The 26,092-nt window shown below is 40.8% G+C and overlaps 5 protein-coding genes across 25 annotated transcripts in view; 2 read left to right on the forward strand and 3 right to left on the reverse strand.

Moving 5' to 3' along the window:
• The window catches only part of ank1a (ankyrin 1, erythrocytic a), a 101,083-nt gene extending 94,013 nt beyond the window's left edge, over window positions 1-7,070 (forward strand). For 16 of the 18 annotated variants that reach the window (XM_085179280.1, XM_085179282.1, XM_085179285.1 and 13 more), the window contains 2 exons: window positions 1,002-1,100; window positions 3,377-7,070. In XM_085179280.1, the coding sequence (XP_085035406.1) occupies window positions 1,002-1,073 (72 nt within the window). In that variant the 3' untranslated portion in view covers window positions 1,074-1,100; window positions 3,377-7,070. The remainder of the gene's footprint in view (window positions 1-1,001; window positions 1,101-3,376) is intronic. The other 2 variants (XM_085179279.1, XM_085179291.1) reach the window with 1 other exon arrangement.
• A 1,300-nt stretch (window positions 7,071-8,370) lies between these two features.
• eif4ebp1 (eukaryotic translation initiation factor 4E binding protein 1) lies at window positions 8,371-12,005 on the forward strand. 3 transcript variants are annotated; one of them, XM_085179301.1, is made up of 4 exons: window positions 8,371-8,561; window positions 8,676-8,845; window positions 11,099-11,287; window positions 11,458-12,005. In XM_085179301.1, the coding sequence occupies exons 2-4, from the start codon at window positions 8,710-8,712 to the stop codon at window positions 11,487-11,489; spliced, it is 357 nt and encodes a 118-aa protein (XP_085035427.1). In that variant the 5' UTR covers window positions 8,371-8,561; window positions 8,676-8,709; the 3' UTR covers window positions 11,490-12,005. The 3 variants fall into 3 exon arrangements, with proteins under 3 accessions (XP_085035427.1, XP_085035424.1, XP_085035426.1); XM_085179298.1 differs by having other exon boundaries at window positions 8,700-8,845; XM_085179300.1 differs by having other exon boundaries at window positions 8,372-8,845.
• Window positions 12,006-13,495: 1,490 nt separating this feature from the next.
• On the reverse strand, window positions 13,496-16,920 carry spaw (southpaw). The gene is made up of 3 exons (XM_085179296.1): window positions 16,378-16,920; window positions 15,172-15,995; window positions 13,496-15,068 (listed from the first exon to the last, which is right to left on the reverse strand). Exons 1-3 carry the CDS (start codon window positions 16,643-16,645, stop codon window positions 14,916-14,918), a joined length of 1,245 nt encoding a protein of 414 aa, XP_085035422.1. The 5' UTR covers window positions 16,646-16,920; the 3' UTR covers window positions 13,496-14,915.
• Window positions 16,921-17,036: 116 nt separating this feature from the next.
• Window positions 17,037-20,831, reverse strand: dguok (deoxyguanosine kinase). Its single transcript, XM_085179297.1, has 7 exons — window positions 20,224-20,831; window positions 20,025-20,134; window positions 19,732-19,931; window positions 19,484-19,631; window positions 19,286-19,401; window positions 17,737-17,836; window positions 17,037-17,518 (listed from the first exon to the last, which is right to left on the reverse strand). The coding sequence occupies exons 1-7, from the start codon at window positions 20,471-20,473 to the stop codon at window positions 17,492-17,494; spliced, it is 951 nt and encodes a 316-aa protein (XP_085035423.1). The 5' UTR covers window positions 20,474-20,831; the 3' UTR covers window positions 17,037-17,491.
• Window positions 20,832-22,483: 1,652 nt separating this feature from the next.
• tcn2 (transcobalamin II) lies at window positions 22,484-26,035 on the reverse strand. 2 transcript variants are annotated; one of them, XM_085181636.1, is made up of 10 exons: window positions 25,921-26,035; window positions 25,562-25,632; window positions 24,927-25,116; window positions 24,660-24,829; window positions 24,226-24,378; window positions 23,653-23,825; window positions 23,374-23,548; window positions 23,104-23,284; window positions 22,909-23,027; window positions 22,484-22,814 (listed from the first exon to the last, which is right to left on the reverse strand). In XM_085181636.1, the coding sequence occupies exons 2-10, from the start codon at window positions 25,617-25,619 to the stop codon at window positions 22,753-22,755; spliced, it is 1,281 nt and encodes a 426-aa protein (XP_085037762.1). In that variant the 5' UTR covers window positions 25,620-25,632; window positions 25,921-26,035; the 3' UTR covers window positions 22,484-22,752. The 2 variants fall into 2 exon arrangements, with proteins under 2 accessions (XP_085037762.1, XP_085037763.1); XM_085181637.1 differs by having other exon boundaries at window positions 25,562-25,629; window positions 25,921-25,991.
• Between the last annotated feature and the right edge of the window lie 57 nt (window positions 26,036-26,092).

A 26,092-nucleotide genomic window follows, 5' to 3' on the forward strand; every position in this document is an offset into this window, starting at 1 on the left:
GCAACTTAACCTGCATAAGCACAAGTTTGTTTGTGATCTTATAAAATAAAGGTTAGGCATTTTCCACTATGTGTCAGGACTACATTGCAACAGATGACAGAGGGACATGTATTTGATTAATTGCCTGATTGCTGACTTCCCATAACATTAATCTCCACCCATATACTTCGCTCTCATGCTCATTAGCTGCATGTAAGAGAACAACTGGATCCACTCGGCTCAGGTGCTCTGATTTTTTAAGAGGCTCACAGTAGATCAGTTCATGAGCGTTTCACTGTTTTGATCATCACTAAACCACAAATGCAGTTGATCTGGGGGGGGTTTCTTGCACATTAATGAGTGAATGAACTTATAGTGGTTCCTTGCAGTGTTTTTTTTCTCCCTGTCAGTTATCTCACTGAGTAACTGAATAAGGTTCATAGTCCTTTAACTGTGAAAGTGTGCCTTAATCACTCAAAAACCAAGTTGAGGTCAAATATTAATTGCATTGAATAAGTTGAGGTTCAATACACCAGACGCAGTAATTATCAGGGTTGTTGTGATTGTGTGAAATTTCCTGAAACTGCTGTGTTATGTGGCCTAGCCCATCCATTTGAAGCTTAAGAACACTTTTCAAAAAGTTCTTTGCAAATTTTATCTGACATTACTCTGAACCACCACCTGGCTTTCCATCTGCCACCCACCACTTCTGTCCTTGCTTGACTGTTTGTACATTATTTCTTCCTTTTTTCCCTCTTTTTATTTCCTCTTTTGTCCCTCACATTTCTGTTTCACTTCCTGTCTTGTGCTCCCTGTTTGTATGCCCTCGTTTTTTTCGTGTGACACTGTCTGCCTCCTCTGTGGGTTTGTTTCTCTCTCTCTCTGCCACTGTCCCTTTCTCCTTTGTTTTACCCTCCCTTACTAATATTACCTCAACCTCTTGTTCTGCTCCTGTCATCCAACGTATTCTAAATCCTCGCACCTCTTCTGCGGTCAACCCCCTCCCCCACCCTCTGATGTAGCCCGATTCTGTGGATGTGAAGAAAGGTGCTCAGATAGTGAAATGTGCCAGTCTGCGGAGAGTTAAGCAGTGAGGCAGACTGAGTGCTGCGTCCCCGCAGGTAGGGGACTGACCCACAGTGCTTCCTCTGACCTGTGAACAACACCATTTAATCCAGTCTGTCTGGATTAAATGCATCTGAATGTACATTTAATTCAATAATTACTAATGTTATGACATATGGTGTGATGCTGGCGCAGCTAAATGACACCTAAATCTTTAATAGTTCAAATATAAATGACACACATGAACACATATAAAAAGGAAAAAGATACAGATGTAGGTTTTGTGTGTGTGTGCATTAGAAAAAAAGTGCTGTCAGGAAAACTCTAAATGCTTGAAAAATGATTTGGTAGCTCTTGCAAATGTCTGCTGTGTCTAATACAAACTGCAATCGATTTAGATTTGGAGTTTTAGTTAGTACAAATCCAGGTGATGTACACTCACCGGATACTTTGGTAGGTACACCTTGCTAATACTGGCTCGGACCCCCTTTTGCCTTCTGAACTGCCTTAATTCTTTGGGGCACAGATTCAACAAGATCCTGGAAACATTTCTCAGAGATTTTGGTCCATATTGACATGACAGCATCTCACAGTTGCTGCAGATTTGTTAATTGCTCAGCCATGATGTGAATCTCCTGCTCCACTGAGCTTTGTTATTATCAGCCTTTAGAAGATGGATACCTTGTGATCATAAAGGGATGGAAATGGTCAGAAACAATACTGTGGTAGGATGTGGCATTTAATTCATGCATTTGATACTATGGGGCCCAATGCGTGCCAAGAAAATGTTCCCCATCATTACACCACCACCAGCAACTGTGATCCATTGATACAAGGCAAGATGGATCTATGTTTTCATGGAGTTTACACCAATTTTTTACCCTGCCATTCAAATCCTGCTGCAGAAATCAAGAAATTTTTCCAAACTTCTATTGTTAGACTCTAGAAAGCCAATGCGAATCAGTTTTCTGTTTTTAACTGACAGTAACTAAAAACTACAGCACCCAGTGGGGTCTTCTGCTGCTGTAGTCCACCCGCTTTGAGGTTTAACATGTTGTGTGTTCAGAGATGCTCTTCTGCGTATCTCGGTTGTAACGAGTGGTTATTTGAGACACTGTAGACAGCTGATGAACTTGAAACAGTCTGGCCATTCTCCTCTGACCTCTGGCATCAACAAAAGATTTTCACACAGAGAACCTAACATTTTTTCAAGCATACTTTGTAAACGTTACACATGTTTGTATGGAAAGATCAGCAGTTTCTGAAGAACTCAGTCCAGCAAAGTCACTTAAATCAACTTTCTTCCTCATTCTAATCCTCAGTTTGAAATTCATTAGGTTGTATCGACCTTGCCTACATGAATTCCTGCCATGTGATTGGTTCATTAGATATTTGTGCTAACAAGATTTCGAACAGGAGTATCTAATAAAGTGGCCGGTGAGTGTATGCACTATCTAGAAACAGTTAGTGTTTGGAAATAATCAATATATTAATGACTGATGATCCAGTAATGCTTTTTAATGTCATCTTTTTTCTATTTGTTTTTTACCTCTTGAGTTTAGCTTAAATAAACCATAGGAATGACCTCTGACAAACACTTTGCCGTATTTACATCAGAGTATGAAGTAAAATGTATGAATAATTAAACATTTCCTGTCAAGTCTGTTCTTTCTATGATATATATATATATATATATATATATATATATATATATATATATATATAAAATTGTCCATAAGCAAAAATTGAACACAAATATTATTTCATACGTTTGATGGAAAGAGATTGTTAGTGTGGCAGTACATCAACCACACTGTATACTGCTTTAGTTACTTTTGTCAGACATGTTGTGAAACACTGTAAAAAGGCTGGTGCAATGTGCACTCAGCGAAGAGAGATCGTAAAATGACAGCGCCCAAGGTCAAAGCTGTAAGGCATCTTGTGTGGAGAAATGGAGCCACTATAATGTGTGTGCGTGCGTGCGTGCGTGCGTGTGTGTGTCTTGCCCTCACTAACGTAAATGCCATGACATTCCTGAGCTTGCTGATATTTCCAGTGACTCGCTGCTGAATGTTAAACCACTGCTGGCCCCCATTTGCGTGTAAATCTTTGGCAGAACTAATGTGTCGTTGAGTCTTTGAACGTTATGAGGATCAGCTGAAGGGAACTGAAAAACTTTCAGTCACTATAAAGCAGTACAGTAGCATAACCAGGATTCAAAGGCACTCACATTAGCACTGGCTTGTTGCTGTTTGCATGCCACCTGTGTTGCACGGTAGCAGGACGATCGAGAGGCTTGTAAATCACTGCAGTTCTCTCTCTCTCTCCTCAGAGTTCTCCGCAGGATTCAACCCCTTCACCAAAACCATCCTACATGAACACATGACCAGCAGCAGCTGACAGGAGGAAGACCACACATCAGAAGGCAAACAGATGGAAATGAAGAGAAACCAACTCAATGACAACCACGGTGGCTATGGCAACTATCAGCACGCACCAGAAGAAAAAGGATACAGATTTTCTTGTAGTTTTTATTACTTTTTTTTTTTAAGAAATGGTGGGAAAAAAATATCTACTACTAGGCTAGAAGCATGATTTCGTATAAAACAAAAACCAGACAGACAAAAAAAAAATCAAAAACAACAAAAAAAGAAACTAGCAACCAAAATGTGCTTCCTGTTATCTGTATCAGCATGAGTGACTGCTGCCGCATGGCCTGTGTTTAACTACAAATACCGAGGGAATGCAGGGGCGGGTTAAAAGGGTGGGGCGGGATGGGGAGGAGACACCGCTTAATGGGACGGGCATGCAATGTAGGCTACCACTGACCAATTTTCTAACCCAGTGGTGAAGAGTTTAACTATAGAAAAAGAGATACTAAAATACTGAGAATTACGTCATCTCTAGGCAACTGTTACCCCCTCCTCCTCCTCAGTCAGTACCACAAACTAGTTTCAAACCTGGCCAAGTGGTCTCTAAGTCCAGTAAAGCTACAATTATTGCCCCAGGATATCAGTGTTGTGTACATAATATTGTATGCACTAAAATGCTCTACGTGACTGTGTGTTACGCGTGTTGTTTCTGTTACTAGATCCCTATGCGATGCAACTGATGCTGCTGTTTCAGGTACATGAGAAATTCCTCCCTGTTTTTTTTTTCTTGTTTGGTTTAATTTGCTCAGAATCTATATATTATTATTCTATATCTTGAGATCTTTGTGGGTAAAAGAACATACCGTTGTGTCGCCCTGCCTGTTTTAAATCGTTGGATTTGCGTGTGTGTGTGTGTGTGTGTGTCCGGATGTTTCGTTGTGATTTTCATGCGCTTTCATTGTTTGCGTTCCACATGTCCGACTGTAGAGGAAGATGTACTTTAAGTCATTTCCTGTACCGTGGGGATTTTTCAGCTTTGGGAGGCGGGTTTACAGCAGGAACCTGCCTCGCCAAACTTTGATCAAAGTGGCTTGCCTTGTGGAGAGGAAGGTAAAGAGATATATATGTACAAGTGAAAGATTATCACAAGAGATTAACCTGCTCTTTCATCCTACTCCTCTGCCTTTTTCTTGTCCCCACTGTGCTGTATCCTCGTGAGGTTTGTGTTAATGTCTGAGCTAAAATCCCGATACCTCTGCTTATCACCCGACCTCCATCTCTCATCCCCTAGCCTCTACAGTCAGCCTCTCAGAGTAGATGTAGCAGTCCCGTCCACCTTCCACTCGGATGCGGGATCCCACCTTCAGCTCGTACAGTAGCTGCGTCTGTTTGACCTCATCGCACAGTATATGACACCACCACACGAGGTGCGCTTACAGACCATCTCACAGCCACCAGAAGATGTCACTCGATGAGGGTAAAGTAGCTGAAACTGAATCATGTAGCACTAGTTTTACTGGATGAAGTGATGTGCGTTGCGTTTAGGGTCGAGGACGTGTTGAGCTTCGATGTTTGTCTCCTTGGCGGTTCTTCAGTGTGTAGCAAAGACAGTCACCAATCACTGTGATGAGAAACTGTAATACTGACCCGTAACTGTGAGCCTGACCCGTCCAGAAGCATGTCTCTTGTTCCGCTCCTTTCTTTAGTCTTCTTGTCACGATTTGCTGTCTTAACTGTACTCCAGAAGTAGAAGCAATAACTGCTTTAAATGGAAAGGATTATTCATGTGTGTGTGTATGTGTGTGTGTGTGTGTGTGTGTGTGTGTGAGCGAGAGAGTGACAGAGGAGGGAGGATTTTAGGATCACAGCTTGCGTTCTTCCTGAACTTTCAGCTTTACTCTACTTCTCACTTTACTCAGAAATGATGTCAGTACATTAGCGTCCTGCATTTTATCCTTTTGCCTCTCTAGAAAAGAAAACTTTAAGTATACTGGTGTGGCTCCATGCCAGCCATTGCATCTGCAAAGTGCCCGCTGTTTGTTTTTGTTACTCATCTGGGAATGTAGGTGTGTTCAGCCTGTTTTTAAACCTTAATAACATTCATATGCACCTTGAAAGAAATCCTGAGTGTGTTTTGCGTGTGTGCGAGTGTGTGGGCGCGCGCGTGGTGTGATTTAAATATCACATACTCAGTCCTGGATATTGGGACAAGTTAAAGTTGTGATAATATCACAGGAAGTAATATTGCAAATGGACAAAGACTATATGTGTAATTCTAAATCACATATTTTTAAAGGTTTATTTACCTCAATAAGTGTGCCATCTCACATTATATCAATAACCAATACATGCATTTCTTTCAAATGTTGCGTCAGACATTGAATGCTTTTATTATAGACAAATATGTAAGTCACAAAAATGTTGCAATAAGCACCCATAAATAAGTGTTTAGTATTGCTTCTCACAGCCATGAGATGATGAATGTAAAGTCTTGGTATACTGTGAGTCTTGTTATGACGTAGTCATCCGTGTTGGCTCTATACTTCAGTAGATAATAGGGTATTCACTGTTTCAGCTCAATGTCTGCTGTTGATTATCATAAATATGACTTCATTCGCATTTCATCACAAACATGCACAGATGGTGGTAGATTTTAAAGAGCGAAGCCTCGATTTTTTTTTTTGGACATGTTAACAACTATCCCTTCATGAGGTATTATTGTTATTTTATTAGCTTAATAAAGGTCAGATGTCAAAAAGAAAAAGTTGTGCCCCCTTATATCAATCACAGCATATGATTTGCTCTTTAAGGGCTCATATGTTTAGGTTGTTTTCTGCTGATGTCAGGCTCAGAGCCAGACGGGAACTGGTTAAAGAAGATAGACGGAGTTATGGGGGAGGCTTGGTGGCTTCGAAGGCTAGTCTTCAAGATGACATGCATTTTCCCTCAACACAGCCCACCCTCTGACATTTTTATGCCCTTTTACCAAATATGAGACTGAGCCAATCTTAAGACTTCCACGTGGTGACCGTTTGGACGTGGTCAGACGGGAGTCCGACTAAGTGAGCGCGAGAGAGAGTCGAGGTTACATCAGAAAAAAAGCACTGCACTGAGGGACTACTGAGATGATGCCATGCACCAAGTTCATGCAAAAATATTAACTGTTGCAAAAACTAGAGAACACATGTATATTCCTTTAGAATGGATTGAAGACATTATTAATGCAATAGCATATTACTCAATACTAAGGAATGCAACTGCGCACATGCACAGAAAATGTTTTTAACATAAAAGGCTATATATATATGAAATATATGAAAATATATATATAAATATATATATTTATTTAGAATGCTATGCACCCTTACTTGTCAACTGGGATTCTAGTTATGTTATGGATGTACTTTTAGCATCATACAGCTGTAGCTACCAAGAGACTGTTGAGTTCTGGGTAATGCCTGCAAAATGGGGATAAATAGGGTTCTTGTGGGTATTTTAACTTGTTTTGTCTGCTTTTTTATTGTTATGGAGAGTCAATCATGGATTTAAAATATGTAAAAGCCTTTTAATCCAATCAAATCCGAAGACATCTACTGACAATTTACTCTGTACACCAGCTCAACATTTACAAAATTAATAAAGAAATGAAATGTCTTTGTGTATATTGTGTGTGATTTTCTGTGTGGCACGTCATCCATGACAGTCATCACAAAGTCAGTTTTATAAACATGCTGAAATTTCAGGTGTGTAGCTGTGCATGCTGTATGAAGATGATCTTGACTTGCTGGATCTTTACAAAGAACAAAAAAAAAAAGGGAGGAAGGGAAGATGCTCATTTGAAACGCCACAGAGGAAGTAAAGTAAATGAACAAATGGAAGCAACACTTATGCAACACTTGTGGAAACAGTTTTATTACAATCTTTTTTTTCTCTTTTTGTGACACATCACACATGTTTTAAAATCTCCCAGTATGTATTAGAGGATTGGTTCTGCAACTTCCTGATCTTAGGTTCCTCAAACCTTTAAACTAAAGGTGTAAATTTTAAGGCTTCTCGGTTGTGGAATCAGTGGCTGACACCTTTTTTTCTCATAAAAAAATAAGAAAAAATGCATTTACTTCAGAATTGTCCTTCAATTTTGCGCTTGTTCTTTTTTATTTTGTTTTTTACTAACATGGCCATATTTCTCCAGATTTTCTGATGGTCTTTCAAAGCTTTTCTTTGGACACTGGCTCCTTTTTCACTACCAGATCATTTTTGGAAGAATGTCTTTTGTGTTTGTTAAGCCTCTTAACATTGACCAATGAGTTGTTCAAGCATAAAACAGCACCTAACTAAAGGGAACAGGAAACTTAGCAAAGAAACAATTTTGCAGGAATAAAATAGTATTTTTTCACAAACAAGGTGATTCCCAAAGGCCTATTAAAAAATATATGGAATAATCTGGCATGGTGCACAATGCCTCCTTAAAGAATTTGAGGAAACTGGACACGTGGACGACAAAAGAAGACAAGAAGATGAGAAGATATCAACATTATTATTATTTACTTTGGGCATCTATTCCTGAAAACCGCTTTATTGATTTTCACGCTCATTAGGTCATCAGAACTGCACAACATCTATTTTAGTCTCATATAATACATTTCCATGCATGTTTGCACGTGTTTCAATAAATCAGTACACGTATTTCCAATTTTTAAGCAAAATATAGAAGAGAAGCGAAAAAGAAATGAGTGCTGACCCAGGAACTGCACAGGACAGTATGTATGTTATCATCTTATTAATGTTTCTATTGTCTGTAAATAATGCTTTTCGACTTGTTTTGAAAAAACACCTTTAAAAAAAAAAAAAAACGTCTTATTATGCTGTTTTTATTATGACAGTTAGAACATCGCAGAGTGCGCAGTCCTTTAGTGCCAGCAGGGGGCGGAGTTGGCTGTTTTTTGTGCACCTCTGGAGCCTTCTCTCTTGTAGCCTGCTGTGTTGTTTTGTGTGCATGTTGAGGCAGGCAGAGTGAGAGCGGAGGAACGTGTGCTCAGGTCCTTTTAAACAAAGATCCTGGACACTAGTTCGTGTGTGTGAGTGCTTGATGTAATGTGACTGTTTTAGGTCCAGCCTTCTACTGTTTGCACTTATGAAAACGAGGTGTTTATTTTTATTTATCCGACAGTAGTCATTTAGTTGAGTCAAAGCCATACCCGAAACCCCGGCTCGGCGTGGCTTTATAAAACCAAGACTTGCTTGTTTGATATTAATTAGTTAGTTAGTATTAGTCTATTGTAGTTGGGAGAAGATGTCCACTGATTGCCAGAAGACCACCGCTAAGGCCATCCCGTCGATCAGGAGGGTGACGATCAACGACGCGGAGCACATGCCCCACGACTACTCCACCACCCCGGGAGGGACTCTGTTCAGCACGACCCCCGGCGGTACGCAGTGTTGTTATTTGTCATATTCATTCAAGAGTGCCGAGGAGATCTGCTCTGACTCCTGGACACACATGACTTGTACTCTTATCCACTTTGGAGCCGCTCTGTCTGTCTGCAGCTTAGGCTAACTCCATGAGGTCTGCTGTAGCTCTGCTAAGCTAACCGCTAAAGCTAGCGAGCAAGTGTTTACTTGAAAAGAGGAAATGCAAAGAAATGCGGACTCTGAAGTGATGAAGGAACAGGTTGTTTAGACATGACGGTCTTAATTAAGATAGTGAGCGTCTGTCTGTAGCTTAGCTGCAGTCTAAAGTTTGGGTTCAACGCACTGTTGTCACACGGTCAGCCAGCAGAGCTGCTCCACCTTTGGTTTACTGTAGAGATCATTTAAATTCCTCTAGAGGTCCCTGCTTCTGAGGGCTGTCCACCTAAACCTGCTGCAGACACGAGGTTTAACTCAGTAAAGGTAATCTAAAGGTTAGAGTAACACTGTGTAATTACACTAAAAGGTGTCACTTCATCCTTTTTCCAGGGTTTTGTGCGTCACACAATGTTAATAACTACCTTATAAAAGCAACACTGGGTCATTATTAAACGGATATAACTATTTTTAAAAACCAGTATCAAACTGCTGAATAGGAACAGGGGACCTGTGTGTCTGTCTGACGATGATTTATTTTCATATTGTGATGTGTTCCCTTAATTGGTCGGGACACATTTCTTCTAAGGGAGATTATAAAGAATAGTATAGTAAAAATATATTATATCAATGCAGGTAGCATATTTAGCAAAAACTATTTTTTAATATAGCACATTTCATTACATGTAACCTCAATGTGGTTAACAAAGAATGAGAATGAAAGAAACCTTATTAATCCCAGAGGATTGAGTTGTCAAGTATTTCTACACTTCATATAAAATAAGGTATTAGCACTAATGTTTTTGGCATATTACAGGCCACCTGTGTGTAAGCACACAGGTGGTGTGCAAGCATACATTGTGGTGTACAAAAAGTGACAGCGTGCAGTGAGCTATGTTTTCTGGTTCAGTACATGTGGATCTGACTCAAGTGGATGAGTTAAAGAGTCTGATAGCAGCAGACAGCAAGATTAAATAAATCATTTGCTGAAAAAAAGAAGACAAAATCATACCTGTGCAGGTTTATGAGGCTTTATGCCAGTGAAAACAGCATAAACAAAACAACAACATCTGTTAAGTGTAAGCCCAGGTAAACAAAGAGGATTCTGAATATGTGCACAGTTGTAGTTGATCTCAGATCAGCAGGCAGCTTGTTCCAAAGAGCAGGACCCCAGTAATGAGAGCAACCTCAGACTCAGGTTGGACTCTGGGAACAGTTACAAGATCTGCACCAGATGAGCAGGGCATGAACCGGTGAGAGATTTGTGAGATAACGGGATTTAAAAAGCAATTCTATATTGTACTGGAAGCCAATGAAGTGATTTCAGTACTGGGTAATGTGGTCAGATTTCTGTGTAGCTGTAAGGAATCTGCTTGAATGACCTGAAGCTGTCATGTTGATGATTTGGACAGTCCTGAAAATAGAGTGTTACAATAATCTAACTTGCTTGATATGAAAGCATGGACCAATTTCTCTGAGTCAGTGGGACATATTTAATTCTGAACCCGTAGCATAAGGGACTTTTGCTTGTTAGGCGAATGTGCAAATTATAACATACTGCCTTAAAAAGGGCACATGTTCCTTTTGCACCAAATGTTAAAACTGTTTATTAACTCTACACTTTGCTGTTCACAAAGCTTTTCGTCACAAAGCTTTTCTTCAGGTTTAGTTGCGTTAAAGCAGAAAGTAAATCAGTTGGTTCGTTATCACAACTGGAAGCCATCGCATCACTGCCAAGGAGTGTGTGTGTTGTGTTCATTCAGACTGGCTCATTGTGCGACAGTATACATAATATACAACAGCTGAAGCGTTGCAGATCATAACAACAGCCGTAAGAGAGCAGCAGCATAATTAGTAATAACATTGCCACATATATGCTGCAACGTCCTTCTAGTTACTGCGTGAAGATCAGGTACAGACAGCAAGATTTTGAAGAAATGCCTGTTTTCATATTGTAATCACGTCTATTGTGGCACACAGGTCAAGTTAAAATACCGGAATTTGATGAAGCAGCTGATCCCAGTCAGTGCGAGTGTGGCCTCGGTGCTCTGTTTGATCTCTCAATGCTGCACATCTGATAATCATCCTTCATTTTTTCCCACCTGCGAACACAAAAGGTACCAGGATAATCTACGAACGCAAGTTCCTGCTGGACTGTCGCAGTTCTCCGTTGGCCAGGACCCCTCCTGCCAACCTGCCAGTCATTCCAGGAGTGACCAGCCCTGCCTCCAAGGACACCCGCAAGAACACTCAAAATGGAGAACTACTGAACAACAACACCGCTGCTCCGAACAGTAGCACTGCTGGTATGTTCACACCTATACACACATGACAGGATGGATGTTGCACTTAAAGTCCATCCATCTATTTACTGCATTATGATGTAGAACCCATGCGAGCAATACAGCACTGAAGCCTACAAATCATCATCCATCTCCACCCTACATTTATTGTTTACTTATTTTTCTTTTCAAAGGTGATGATGCACAGTTTGAAATGGACATCTAGGTGAAGCCCAATAAAGTGCTGTGAAGAGAGGGGTACCGTCTCCTCCCCTACCACCACCTACTCCATGTAGACAGAGGATCTTATCTCTGTCGGCCTCATTTTTTGGATCTGTAATTACACTTTTACTGTCTGCCTCAAGGTTTCGGCCTGGTTTGTGTGTAACAAAAAGTGTGCCTTCAGGTAGTGGCTGCGAGTTTAAAACGAACACTGAGAAGTGCTTAACACCAACAATGCCTCATCGCTCGGTAATAAAACAAGTCAGTGAAAATGAGAATCGAATTGTCCGAATTTCTAACCATTCCAGAACAGTTTTCACTCAATGTGCTTTTATTTCAGTGCATTTGGCACAACCTCTCTTTAGATACTGTCTTCCAGTATTGCTCTCATAAACGAGCGCTTCACCTGAAGTGTAAAGAATGTAAAACAGAAATTTGTTGATGACATTTTGAATCAGATATTCCGCTATTTTATGGTGATTTTAAAAAAGAAATTAAAGCAAACACCATTCAGACTTTATCTCTGCGTCATGTGTCTTTCTGTCAAATCAGTTGTGTTTTTTCGAACTTGAATGGCGCCATCTGAAATCAAATAATGCTTTCGTTTCATGTCAGCGGTTTAGATGTTTAAGTGAAAAGCTAATATACATTTCAAAGTGACAAGTCTTGCAGCCTGCTGCACCTCCTGCGTCACTCTGGTTCAGAGGAATTCCACGTGGAGCTCGCAGGAGGCTGATAACCTCAGTCAGTGGGCTGTTTACAGAGAGGTCAATATGCAACTGTACAACACATCAGGTAGGAACTCCTTCCTTCCATTCAACATTTACGATTCCACTTCTGTCACTGGCACGTTGTTGATTCGCTTCACTGTGAAGTGCTTATGAATAAATGTGCTGGAATAGATGGTGTTTCACTGAACTTCTCATTGTTTGATCTAAAAGATGTTTCACATTTTTAAAATCTTGCATCCAGTAATGTGCGAAGTTTAAAGCCAACACTCATTTCTTTAAGTTTTGATTCCAGACTTTCTTATAACATTTTAAAATGCTCTTGAACAAAGAACCAGTTTTAATTTGTGTCTTTTGGCACTTTGTTAAAAGCTTTCGTTACTAAAACAGATTTTAATTGGATCGATGAAAAATCCCAAAGGTAACACAGTTTAACAGACTGTGTTAACATTGTATTTTTTGCGCGAACAAAGTTGTTCCAAAGTGGAAAGTAATGTTCCCAAGAAATAGATAATCTAGCAAAAACCTGACGCAGAGATGTATCTGACCCTGCAGTTGATCCATCTACCGTCCACTGAAGCCTCATCGGGAATGATCTTAGTGGAAGGCGGCTGTGAAGAAGCCATTATTTAAGAAGGGAAGTGGAGGAAAAGCTGTGGTACAAGAAGTGGACTGAAGATCTGTGTCAACAGGTGTGACAGAGTGATAAATACAGATTTCTTGGTTCAAATCGTCATCACTGTGTACAAAGGAGGACAGGAGAGTCCAACACTGAGTGTCTACAGCCATCTGTGAAACAGGGTGGAGGCTCTGTCATGGGTTTTGGAGTTATGTTTGGTGTTGGAAATCTCATCAAAACTGAAATAATTCTGAACACAGAAAAGTCCTGTCAGATTTTTTGATACATACAGAGAAAAATCAATGCCATATAGAGAAACAAGCTGTGATACACAATCAGTCACTGACTGACCTCCACAGAGCCCAGACCTGAATATTACTGAAGCAGTGTGGGATCTCGACAGAGAATATAAAAGAAGAGCTTTGAATGTCTTTCAAGAAGCCTGGAGAGCTATTCCTGAAGACTACTTAAAGAAATAACAAGAAAGCTGCCAAAAAGGGTTCAGGCTGTGTCAAAGAATAAAGGTGCTCATAACAAATATTGACTTTCAAATTCGTTAGAATTGTACAATTCAGTTTTTTGCTGCCGGATTTTTATGTATGTTTGCATGTAGCCTAAATGCATAAATCACTGCAACTGTTTCCCACTGTCCTCGCCAAATATGAAGAAATAAGGGGTGGTGCAAGACTTTTGCACAGTGCAGTAGCAATAAAACACTCTTTCGTTATGAATACTCTTGCATGTGCGAGACTGTACAAATGCGTTTCTACTTTCAGCCTGTGGTGTAAGCGGCTCTGTAGAGAATCATCATTAGAATAAATATAAATACAGCTCAAATCATTGAGTGGATTAAAAATGGATGCGCTCCGGGTTCTGCTATTTGTAGTGAGTGCCAAAAAAAAGGTCCTGATTGCAAAACTTACCTCTGCAAAAAAAAAAAAAAAAAAACAGGAAAGAAAAGAAAAGAAAAACACTTGGACAAATCCTGAAATACTACTCGGTCTGGTCTTGTCTTGGGTGGATGTGTGGATTGAATAGTTTCAGCTGATCACTTCCAGTCCAGCCTGTCTTTCCTCCACAGTAGCGTCACCCTTCAGGTGCAGTCTTTCCACTCCCTCCCATGAATGATCTCCTTGTCACCTCAGCTTCCTGGCTGTCCAACCCCCTCCTCACCAGGATAAACAAGTAGTACTACTGCCTTTTCTCACCCACCGGTCCATCCTTCAATGTGGTTTGTGTTGTTCCACCCAGCGTGCCCGGCCAGGGAGGACGACGCTAATGACCTCTGATGACGTGTGCACTTTAACAGGACCAAGATGTGGATTGGGGAGGTGAGAAAGGCCAATATACTAAGTTGCTGGCTGCTAGCAACGGATTAAGAGGTGGATGCACACTCTGCCTTTTATTTGTTAACCCAAACAGATCTGTCATCCGAGGAACATTAAGAACAAAGTGTGCCCGTTTAGCTTTGTAGCTACTGCTGGGAGATTTAATGGAAGTGGCAACAAATTAAATGCTATTTAAAGCTTACACCAGATAAACCGGTGGTGCTGATATATATTTGTTTAATTTTTACAAATAAATTAGGCGTGATTTATTTTTAACTAAATAAATACATTTTCATTTAACTTTGAATTAGAAAAAATCCTTTGTGACTATGTATGAGCCTTTTTTTAATGTTTAATAAAGGGTTTGTTAAAAATGTTCACCTTATAAATAAAAATATATATACGAACGGGTGAAGAAAAATATTTTAAAACAACATAAAACAGCACACTTACGTCAAAATAAAAAAAATTTAATATACGTTTCATATTTTATGTACAGAATTTACATGATAATGCATAAATAACACAAAAGATAGAAAAATATTAGTTTATCACCCAGTATGGATGAAATATATATACTTTGAGTCATTTCATCTCAATAACATTGATATTTTAGTATTCATTTATACATCGAAGCAATTAAAAAAAAACATCTGAGTTAAAGTTTATGGTCGGTTAATGTTCAGTTAATAGACCGCAAACAAAGCAGGTTTGTGTGTTTAGGTGTAAGCTGGGGCGGTGATAGGGTGGGGGCTTCAGTGGCACCCGCACTCCTCAACAATCATGTCCTCGTGATGCCGCAGAGTCAAATCATCGTTCTCAAAGTACAGCATGGAGAGGGGGCTGAGGCGCGTTGGCACGCAGGACGGGCAGGTCACTCTTTCTGGGTGGTGATGTTTCAAGAGGCTCTGAAAATGAAATAATTTACACGAATAAATGAGCAACTATAGGATTTTTTTTATTTTGAGTTTAGAAATAGTTCAGGGAAACTCTTTAATCTGCGAGCTTTACCTGCATGTATGCATGGTTGGTGGGACTGAATGACTCGTCCAGGGGTGTAGGGCATTCTCCCTCACAGCGATATGCGTTGTAGCGCTTCGGATGCACAATCCACTCATCCCAGCCAATGTGGTCAAAGTCCACCCACATGTCTACCTTTCGGCACAGCGGTCTCTGGACCTGCTCTGCTGCTGCTGCTGCTGATGGTGCTGGAGCCACAGTAGGTGCAGGTACACCAGCTACTCGCATCCTTTCCATTCTGTTCCTTTTGTGGCGCCGACTTTGAATGTCGCTGCCCTCTTTGTCCATGGACACATACTTGGAGTTCTCCACAGTGTGAATGAGACTGTACGCTGCATGGCCCTCCTTATGTTTGGAGAAGATCACCATCATGACCTGGTTTGTGGTTGGATGGGGGATTTTTCTCTGCCTCAGTCCTAAAGTTGTGAACAGAGACTTTCTGGTTTTCTCCACTCCATCCCCAGCACCACTCCCATACTGAGTCTCAGGCTCTCCCGAAGCCTCTCGGCTCTGCACTTCGTTTCCCTGGTATAGCCAGTATTTTAAAAGACTGGTCACATTGAACACCTTCCAGGAGGACTTTGTGCTGCTGGGCAATGTGCCAAAGCTCCCTAAGAAAAGACGCTCCTCCTGGCAAGATGTGTCATCCAGGTCACAGCTCTGCTTCCGGGAGTGATATAAATCCACAGTGGCACGCTCAGAGGCAGAGAAAGCTGGTAGTCTGATCTGCAGCTCTGCCAGCTGGACAAGCTCACTGGTAGAGATGGATGACATGTCAAATGTGACGGTCCACTTTTCGCCCTCTTGATGGCAGCCTGAAAATGAGACACGCAAGTGAGACTTCAGATTCACACACTGCAGTCTGGGATGAATCTGGACAAACCAGATCTGTGGACAAATGTCAAAACACTGGAGTGAGAGGGTGAACAGGACAGGATGTGTATTGGACCCCCCTGTGCAAGGACGTCTGAGGGCTAATATACAACCTCCCCACATAAAACAGGGCAAGCCTTTAAAGTTCGAATAAGCACTTTGACACTTGCTGGGTCGTAAAAGGGAGGGTCTGATAGCACAGACAATCGACCAGTCAAAGAGCTCCTGGAGGATTCAGTGCACAGAGAAACCAACTCATACATTAAATAGCAAATTTAACAACCAATGAGCAACATGAAAAACATAATTCAGCTGTTTACTCACCTCTGGCCATCAGGCTTTTGACAGAATCAAAACTGTGCACTGACAGGCTGTCGCTTTGTGCAGTAACGTCGCTGACAGCTACCGATGAGGAGGAATCAGCACTTCTGAAGGAGCGATACAGCTGCATCATGTACAGAGGGTATCCGCTGCGATGATCGGCTGACAGATTTCTGAATGCCAAACTGCTCTCGAGTCCCGTGTGATATCTGTGGCCCCGGGCAGAAGAAACCGCTCCAAAAGCACAGATGAAGACTATCAGGACTTCCATTTTAGCTGAAACTCACAAAGTGAACACTGGAATGAGAAGAGAGAGAAGCAGAGATCTCCTCCTTTACTCCAGCTGCTCTCAGGCTCAAATGATGCTCTGAGCAGACGGAGCTCCAGGCAGGCCTTTTATAGCTGCCAGCTGCCCTTTGATGACCCCTGGCCACTCCAGGCATCCGAACAGCCCCTCTGATCATCAGAGCACATCAGAGGGCCAGAAAAAACAGAAGAAGAAAGCATTTATCCAAGGTCATTGTCCCATCAAATGAACTGTTCTTTCAGAAATCAATTTAAAAACAATTAAAATCTTGCACAGCAATTTGCACCTTTCTATTTCCTTAATGCAAAGAAAGTTTATAAGAATAAAATGACTACTATAAAATGACAACTCAATGTTAAAATGTAAAAACATGTTTTATTTATTAACAAGCTGCAAGAAACATTGTCTTAATTGCTTGTTCCAACGAGTTAGGATTATAAATATGTTTATAAAATAGTACACAGACACACACTGTGTGAATTTCAGTTCTAGTACGGATTAGTTTATAATTTATAGAAGCTGTAAAAATGTGCTGACTCAGAGAGACAGCTCCAAAGACATAAACAGTAAACTACAGTTTAAGTGGTAATGTCCATAACTGCAAAGTGTGTTTCAAAAGTAACCAGGAATTAACAGTACAAGGTTTTAAAGTAACACATTCATATCCAAAAAAAAAAATGTCAGGGTTTCACATCATATGGTCCAGAAGCTGATCAAAAAGAGGTCTGTGTATTAATTTATATAAAGACTTTATATGGAGGTCTGACTGGTTTCATCTGTTTCCCACTGTGCTGCTGCTGATGGCTCCTCTCATAAAGCATCAAAGAAGCTCTTCACCTGTGGACAAACAGGCATACTAGGATCACAGCATATCAGAAACACATTAAACATCATCCATACAAAAACATGTCAGCTGACTGGCTCAAACACCCTCACATGCCCCACCCCAGGGTGAAAGATTGTGATTCACAACATCAGAGCAGTGCCCTCGTGTGGTTAACTCTGGCACAGCACCTTTTAGGAATAAATGCCATTCAGTAGGTATTCAAGCACACCTTTGTGATAAACTGTTCCTGCGCCTCTGGGTCACTTTTAAATTCCACGCTGGCATCAAGTTTTAAGACGGGTATCTGCTTCAGCTTCTCAAAATGGATTCTGAAAGGAGAGAACAAAACTGTATCACGCACTTTATGACATTAACAGCAGACCACACACTGCTGAACCGTCAGCTGTTCACAGTAAACAGCTGCAAGGAACCTGAACACAAGCACTGTGCCACCACTGTGTTTCAAAGTAGAAAGTTTAGACCAGCGAGATATCGCTACTTTGTGTAGTTTCTCTTTTTTACTTGTAAGCATAATGGAGAGGGAGACTAATGGGATAGCGGATAAGCTGGGATATCTCCATCTTAAAGTCAGAGTTCTTAGTATCACAAAGGCGAGTCTCTTTTTACCTGGCTACATCGCCATGCTAACCTACACTGAGCACATACCACATTCAGAGTTTCTTATTAAAATCACCTGGAAGCGCCACAATTTTCACTTATTTGTTTATTTACAGCTTTGAGTGCAATGCAGAGTGCTGGGGGAACATGTTTTACCTTAGTAACAAGGTGGAGCTAACTGTGCATGACATGGTAACTGGATGCAAGTATTCTGTTGGTCATGCAGAAAATGTATAAAGGTCTTTACGCTTGACTCTAATTTACTTTTGCAGCTAATAGAACGCAGAACATGCACCAAGAATGTTTATTTAATAGACCAAATTAATTTCATCTTATGTTCCAGAGCTCTAATATGTGTCTTTTGTTCCATTTTTCTCACCTCTCGTGGGAGATGACCGTGCTTCCCTGAGCCTGGTTGTGCCAGAGATTTCTTCCTGTTAAAAGGAATTTTTTCTTTCCACCATCACCAAGTGCCTGCTCATAGTCTGATTGTTGAAGTTTTCTCTCTATTATTGTAGGGTCTTTACCTTACAATACAAAGTGCCTCAAGATGACTGTTGTGATTTGGCATTATATTATAATTATTATTATATTTTAAAAAAACTGAATGATCACCTTAAAAACAAGAGTGCCCTCAGCATTAATATATATATATTAACTCAAATTTTAAAAAAAAAATACTTAACACTGTGTTAATTCACCAGATTAACAATTTTCCGCAGCATTAAAGTCTTATTTGTCAACGTGTTGCAGTTTACTGTTATTTTTGTAACACTATTTTATGAATATCATCTGATAACATCCGTGATTGGAGTAAGTGCCACTTATAGGGCTCTTTCTGTGTGGAAGAGGAGTCACATGATGCCTGAAACAGCCTGGCTTTGTTGAACTTCTTTCGTAGTACACCCCTCTGGTTAGGCGTGCGGCATAAATTACGATGGCAATAAATCACATAATCCAGAAAATCTGGGGTTAAACCTTAAGTTATGTCACCAGGCCCTTCTTCATTGTACAGTTGACCCCCGGAATTTGCAGGGTTGAGACCCCCTGTAAAAAGGCTTATAAGACCAAATATACCTTAAAGTATCACCCCAAAACAGCCAACAGCACTGGAAAAAGTCAAAAGATAATCAGAGCTGTGTAATCTTATTCTCACTCACTCGGTCGTTTTCTCAACCAGCCACCTCTCATGTTGAGAGTGCAATTTATCCAGATAATCCAGCTTCACGCCCTCCTCTTCTGCTCTTCCCCGACGCTGCAGGCGCTCCATGCATTTCTAAAAGACATGCAAAACTGTTTGTGTGACACTAAATTACCTTCCACTCAGAGCACAAAATACTGAATTTCATGTGCCATACCTCTGGTGGGGCGCTGAGGTAAATTATGCCCTCTAGCTCCACCTGGTGTCCAAACCGCTCCACCAGGAGGGAATGCCAGTCCTGGTAGACGGCCCATTCTGTAGTGTTGATACATCCCAGCTCAAACATGTTCAGAGCAAAGATATATCTGAGAAAACATAATACAGGAGAATTAATTTTCAATATATCCTTGTCAAAATTTTTGATAAGTTTGTTGAAAATACTTCTGGTAAATGTGACTCACTCACCTATCGCTGTAGACTGAACGCTCATACACCTGGACAGGTGTTCCCTTTGACTGGAGGAGGCGTGCAGGTGGAGGTTGCAGCTGTGTTCTAAGCCGGCTCATGCAGGAATACGTCTGGAACGTGTATGACCAGCGCTGAGGGTCCTGGTACATCATCTGCAGCAGGTTGCTGACTGTGGTCTGTGGGGGCACACCTTGGCCCTGTCAAAGACACGAGCAGACAAATGTAAGCTGTATCATCCTGCCTTCCTTTAATTTTTGTAACAAAAAAGATGAAGATGTGAATATACCCACCTTTGATGTCTCACTCTCAATGTTCTGCCACTTGCTGACAGGTTCTGCCACCACCTCCCAGTCTGCACAAGCTGACTGCAGGAGTTTCGCAAAAGTCGATTTTCCAACAGCTGTTATTAAAAAGCAGGTAATGCAGGAGATAAGCACAGAGACATACAACATAAGATTAGTCTAACTGGGACAATCTGTAAACTCTTACCGATGTTGCCCTCGATAGAAACTCTCCTCACCCGAGCTTTTGCATCCGCAGATGAACCTGACAGGCACCTCGAAGAAAATAAAGTGAGGCTTCCTCTCTTATTTGCCATAGCTCTCAGTACGGCTGTGTATCCACCTCTCATCAGGGAGTCAGAGCTCTTCCACTGGATGCATGTCAATCTTCTGACCTGTGTGAAACCTGCTCGCTGATTATATATGCTGAACAGAGCGTACCGACAAGGCGCAGACATCCCGACAGGTAGTACAACTATACCGGAAAATCACATTTACCCGCAGGTCATTCGGTGGGTAAATGAGTTACAGAACCTGTTATGAAAGTTTGCATCAAGTTAAGACAGACGTTAGCTGGAAGCCCCACGTGAGGTAAGCTCGAGGAGCGTTCATCAGTAACCAAAGGAGAACTAATGTTATAGCGGTGTGGAAGCTAACACCGCTATAATGCTGAATTAATGGTCAACGTCCGTTTAATTCGGGTCAGGAAAAAAAAAACGACTATTACCGGCTCAAAACACATGTACCTATTTTCCACATGCTACAAACAGTAGCGTTAGCAACGAAAACCACTTCCGGCTCACGTTGTGTACTTTCGCAATAAAAGCCTTTCAATATTTTGCTATCATAAACAACGAGATTTGTGTAAACTGACAGCACAGTTTGAGGTGGTGACTACTTATAAATGCATATGTGTGATATATAGTTATATATATATATATATAGTAATACAGTTATATTTAATTATTACAAATATTTTAAATATATTAAATGAGTATATAAATGTACATTCTCTTGTGACAACGCGAGAGTTTATTTATTCTTTATTTATTTTTCACACAGTGAAATTTTCATACGCATTTCAACCTCGGTGCTTAGCGTTTTTTGGGGGTTTGGGGGTTTTTTTTGGGGGGGGGGTTACTTACATTCGTCATATTTGTGAGGTTTGTTTTATTTTAAATATGTATGTTGTAGGTTTTCTTAGTTTTCTGTTTACATGTACTGAGAGATTTCCACTGGTGTAATCTCGCTAAATGGCCAAGAAATTCCCAGTTTGCAGATTTAAGTTTAAATTTCCTGTCCAGTTAGCGTAATCCGGTAGTTTGTATTCAACGTGTCTACAATAAAGTAAAACAAACAATAAAAAAATAAACCAAAATTAAAGATAACTATAAACTAAATAAAGTATCCTGTGTTCGTGTGCCTTTGTAGAAAAACTTGTTTGATTTGAAGCACAGGGTATGAGGGCGCCAGCATTAAACTCAAACTAAGCAAAGATGTGTTGTAGGGATTTCCTAAATGTGTGGGCAGAGTAGTTACATTGGTCTCGATGCCTGTATAGGCGATTAAAAGGGAGAGTGTTTCACTAAACCTGATAATGCATTTTTAAATGGACTCCATCAAAACACATCACTTGCTGACAAACAGCATGCTGATTGCTGCGGAAATCAAAGATAACCTGAAACACCAACAAAAGTCACTTCTTTAATTTTCTTGAACGCCTGTCAGAAATTCTTACCGTCACATAGTGTTGCAAAGCACCATTTCTTTACGCAAAAACGCCTTAAATATATTAAACACTCAACGTAACGGCATTAATTTTTCACGTTGTCGTCACGTTTCAGGACCACGGACAGCACGTGCTTCTGCGTTCGAAAATTAGCTCGTTGCCTCTAATCTGCAGATATTAGTGAGCGTCACACCTTCCCATCACACGCAGACGACTCCACTAGCTTTCTTAGTAAATTTGGCCCATACCCTACAATATATGATGTGCATATGGCCGTAAACTGTAATATAATGATGTTTATATGCAGCCAATGCATGTGGCAAAGGGTCCTCAACCAATCTTTAATAAATAGATACAAACTTTCCTATAAATTATTTTGCCAGATGAATATGAAAGATGCCATTTTCAACCTTAGCGCACTGACACACCTACTCGAGCCATGTTAACAAAGGCACCTGTTTATTAGTGCAAACAACCTAGCCTGTAAGACAATAATTTACCTCAGCAGTCAGCACGCAGTAACGCAGTGTGAAAGCTTGGCGCTAAACAGGCACTACATTCTTTTTAAATTCTGCATTTTTATTATTTTATTTTTATTCAAACTACATACTTTTGAAAAGCCATCCAAAAAAATAAAAAATAAATAAATTCAGATGAACTGTCACTGGTTTATACTGTTTGTAACAATATAAAAAGCATACAAATAGATTGTCCTTAAAAAAAAGTCTTCAAAAGAGCATAATCACAAAAGTCATTTTAATTAACATTTTGTAGTAATTATATTATAATCATAAAAACGTCTTCCAAAGTAAAAATATTCAACACAAACTTTGTTGAAATAGCTCTTAATTACACTTTTGTTCAATCTTCATATCTACTTAAAACGCAAACATTCTGTTAAGTAATTGTGGGATTTATTGATATATGATGCCAAGAGACAATTTAGGTGTAATCATTAGTTCATAAAGATTAAAGTGCTGATCATCTAATCACTGATTGGCTGGAACATCAGTAGCTCATGTTTCTGATGGTGATCCTTTGAGCCGCCTCGATCTTGAAATCGCCGACACCTGCCAGAGAGACACAGTGAAAGCAGATCAACGAAATCCTCGTTTGTGCGTCACAGTCTAAAGTGTGTTTGCATGCATGTGTGTGTCTACTCACCCTCAGTGAGTGCAGTGCCATCTGAGGAGAGGTGCCAATATCTGCGGTCGCTTTGCCTGGCCTGCTCTCCATTCACCACGCTTAAGAAAGGTCCCCACAGGCTGGACTCCTTCTCAAACCTGCCACACAGCATCGTCAGAGACTACTCACTGCAGCCAATCACACGCAAGGTAAAATGCAGTGGCATGAACTCACGTGAAGCCAACATTTTCCTCCTTGAGCAGTTCAAGAGCCTCTAGCAGGGAGCTGCCCTTTGGCACATGCACCGAGTAAAGTGCTGCCGCTCCGCTGGATGTCACCACTTCCACCATCACATTCACCTTGACCTGGTTTGGTGAAACCACTACAGGATCTAAGGGCTCAAGCACCAGGGTGTCTGCAGGAAGGTACACATATAACAATGTTAGAGTGGCAACAGACACAACCTAAAGTGGCCAAAGAGGGTAGAAATGATGCTGCACATACTATCCTCAGTGAGGCACTCCTTGCTTTTAACTGCCATGTAGGATGTTTGATGGAGAGCAGGCAGAGTCTGAGAGATGGCCATGGGGTTATGGTATGCGTTGCTTCTAGCAGCTGTCCTCATGGCCTCCATTGAGGCGGCACACTCTGCAACCTCACTGCCCATTGCTAACAGGGCCTTGAACACATCAAATAAACACACTTCAGCTGCAAAGATATTGCTCTGTAGAAGTCTCTGAAGAGAGAGAGAGGGGGAGAGAGAGAGAGAGGCAGGATCCTTACTTGAACTGCAAGGCCTGTGCTGAATTCATTACCAATATGACCATCAGCCCTGCGGGAGGCTAGAAGCTTCTGCTTGATCTTGCTAAGAGCGGTGTCCAGCCCAGCAGCGTTTTGCATGTGACAACCAGAGTCCTTCACACACTGGAGTGCCATTCCAGCCATGGCATATGTATCTGAGGAGAGAAATTGGATAAAATATTAGCACAACTGCATCATTACAGCTGTATTCAAAGCTAAAATACAAAGTGAAAAGCTTTTAGCATTTTCACAGCATACTAATGTAGATGTTTAGTGAGAGCTAAGCTAGCACTACAAGAGGTAACCGCTTCGCCAGAGCAAACTGAAGAAGAACTGAAAGCTAAACTGTATGTAGAGCTTCCTGTTGTGGATTTTGATCTGAAATGTAACACGGCAGTGAATATATGTTTACTCCATCACGTGTCATCATGTCATCAGCGGTAAACTAATTTATCCTAAATCCATGATTGTTAGTAGGTAATAGCAGGGTGACTCCTGCCTCATTTCACCTTTATGTTAACAGCTAAAGACACCATTAAGGCATGTTTCACCCACCCACACTCTCAGACTCTCCATGTTTGAAATGCTCATGTTCTGCTGCTTTGATGAGCTTGTTGGTCACATGGTTGTTGACCCTGATGCCGCTCACACAGAGAGCGAGCACTCCCAGGGAGTACTGGTAATAGTTGGTCAAAGGGCGGTGGCTGACTGAATGCAGAAGAGAACAAGCAAATTAAACCAAATTACACTGAACCACAACTTCACAGCAATGTTTGAGAAATTATAAGGCATTTCAGTCTGGATGAGACAGAAAGTTACTCTATCCCTGCTAAATTCACAAACTATGAAATATGACCCCCGTCCTCTACATTAGGTAAACTCTGGTCAGATACTGTAGCACATCAAAAAGGAGAGGATTGCTGAAAATTTTTTATGACAACCATTGCCCTTCAGAAACTAAAAATCAAACAAACAAACAAAAACCTTACAGGCAATGTGCTCTTTCTCCAGCTCCATCTGGTTCTTCAGGTGTGTCAGCAGTGTTTCACTCCTCTCATTTACAGTGAAGCTGACCGTGTTGAGATCATAGCAGGAGGACTTTAAAGCCAGGTTGTACAGCGCCAGCACACCAGTCACAGGCTGACTGTTAGAGAGAGAGCTGAGAGGAGAAAAAAAGGCTCAGTAGAGAACATTGGGGAGAAAGAGGACTTCATAGAAAGTGTTTAAGTGTGCATAAATGTGTGTTGTGTGTGTACCTTTGAATGTCATTGTGCAATTCATTTTTTAGTCTGTTGAGGTGTTCACTCTCCTTGGCCAGGTTGTGGTTATTGGAAAGGCGTAATGCCAAGTGGACACTGGGGTTAGGAAGTCCCACCTGGCTCTCCAGAGAGCGAAGGAGATTCTTGTTGAGTGAAAGCAGCAGCTCAGTGTTGGAGCCTTCTGTATCTGGAATTTAACTTTATAGGTTTAAAAAAAAAAGTCACCTGACACAAACAAAACCTATAAGTATCTCTGCTCTGCAGCTGTTGACATTTACATGAACTTTTGAAAGTGTTGCAAAACCATAGCTGCTGCATCAGCAGGACTAATTTACAGAATCATCACTACTGTGTTCAACACCCTCAGCAGATCAAGGCCAAAGAGGAGCCACATTCACTGTTAATCCTGCACAAGTAAGTAAACAAGCAACACAATTTTATCACTCACATTCATAAAATATGCAATTGCAACATCTGTGAATGTCCAGACTCGTCAGTAAGCGTATTTGCAAACTGGGTTGCCTCAGAGTTAGTGCAGCTTTAGGAAGTTTAGTATAGTTAAGTTTTCTTTTCTTTTCTTTTCTTTTTTAAATTAATTTGTAAAGACGTCTTTTTAAAGTCGGCCTACTTACCACATGGTTTGGTAGAGGCAAAACCAATCAGTGCTGAGATTATCACCAAAGTTATCATTCTGGATAACCTGCTGGTTAAAACATACAAAAATAAGGCACACAGAAAATGACTCAACTCGGCTAAACAGTTAAAGTTAAAAACAAAAACAGTAAAAGTAAAACAGATATACAGTCACTGCGGGTGATAAAAATGCAAGGATCTTTGAGGAAGGCATGTACAAGTAATAGAAAATAAATATAAAAATAACTAATTTATAGTGACATGGATTGTGTGCCAGCATCACTGCAGACAATAAGTATCACGTGATTATAAAATCAAAGCGTTGTTTTGACATATCCTGTAAACAGCAGCGTGTTACCTCCACGGATCGTCCAAAGTGAAGAATCACAGCCGAGTGACGAGACGAGCTGGGACAACAGCTTCTAGTATTTCACTGTCACATGACTGGTCACATGCAATCACAACGCGAGAGGGTCCCTTTAAACGTCAGCTGACAGGAAATTAAGAAAAAAACCCTCTAATATTAAAAA

Source organism: Neolamprologus multifasciatus, chromosome 12 (genome assembly GCF_963576455.1).
Source record: "Neolamprologus multifasciatus chromosome 12, fNeoMul1.2, whole genome shotgun sequence".
Lineage (NCBI taxonomy): Eukaryota > Metazoa > Chordata > Actinopteri > Cichliformes > Cichlidae > Neolamprologus > Neolamprologus multifasciatus.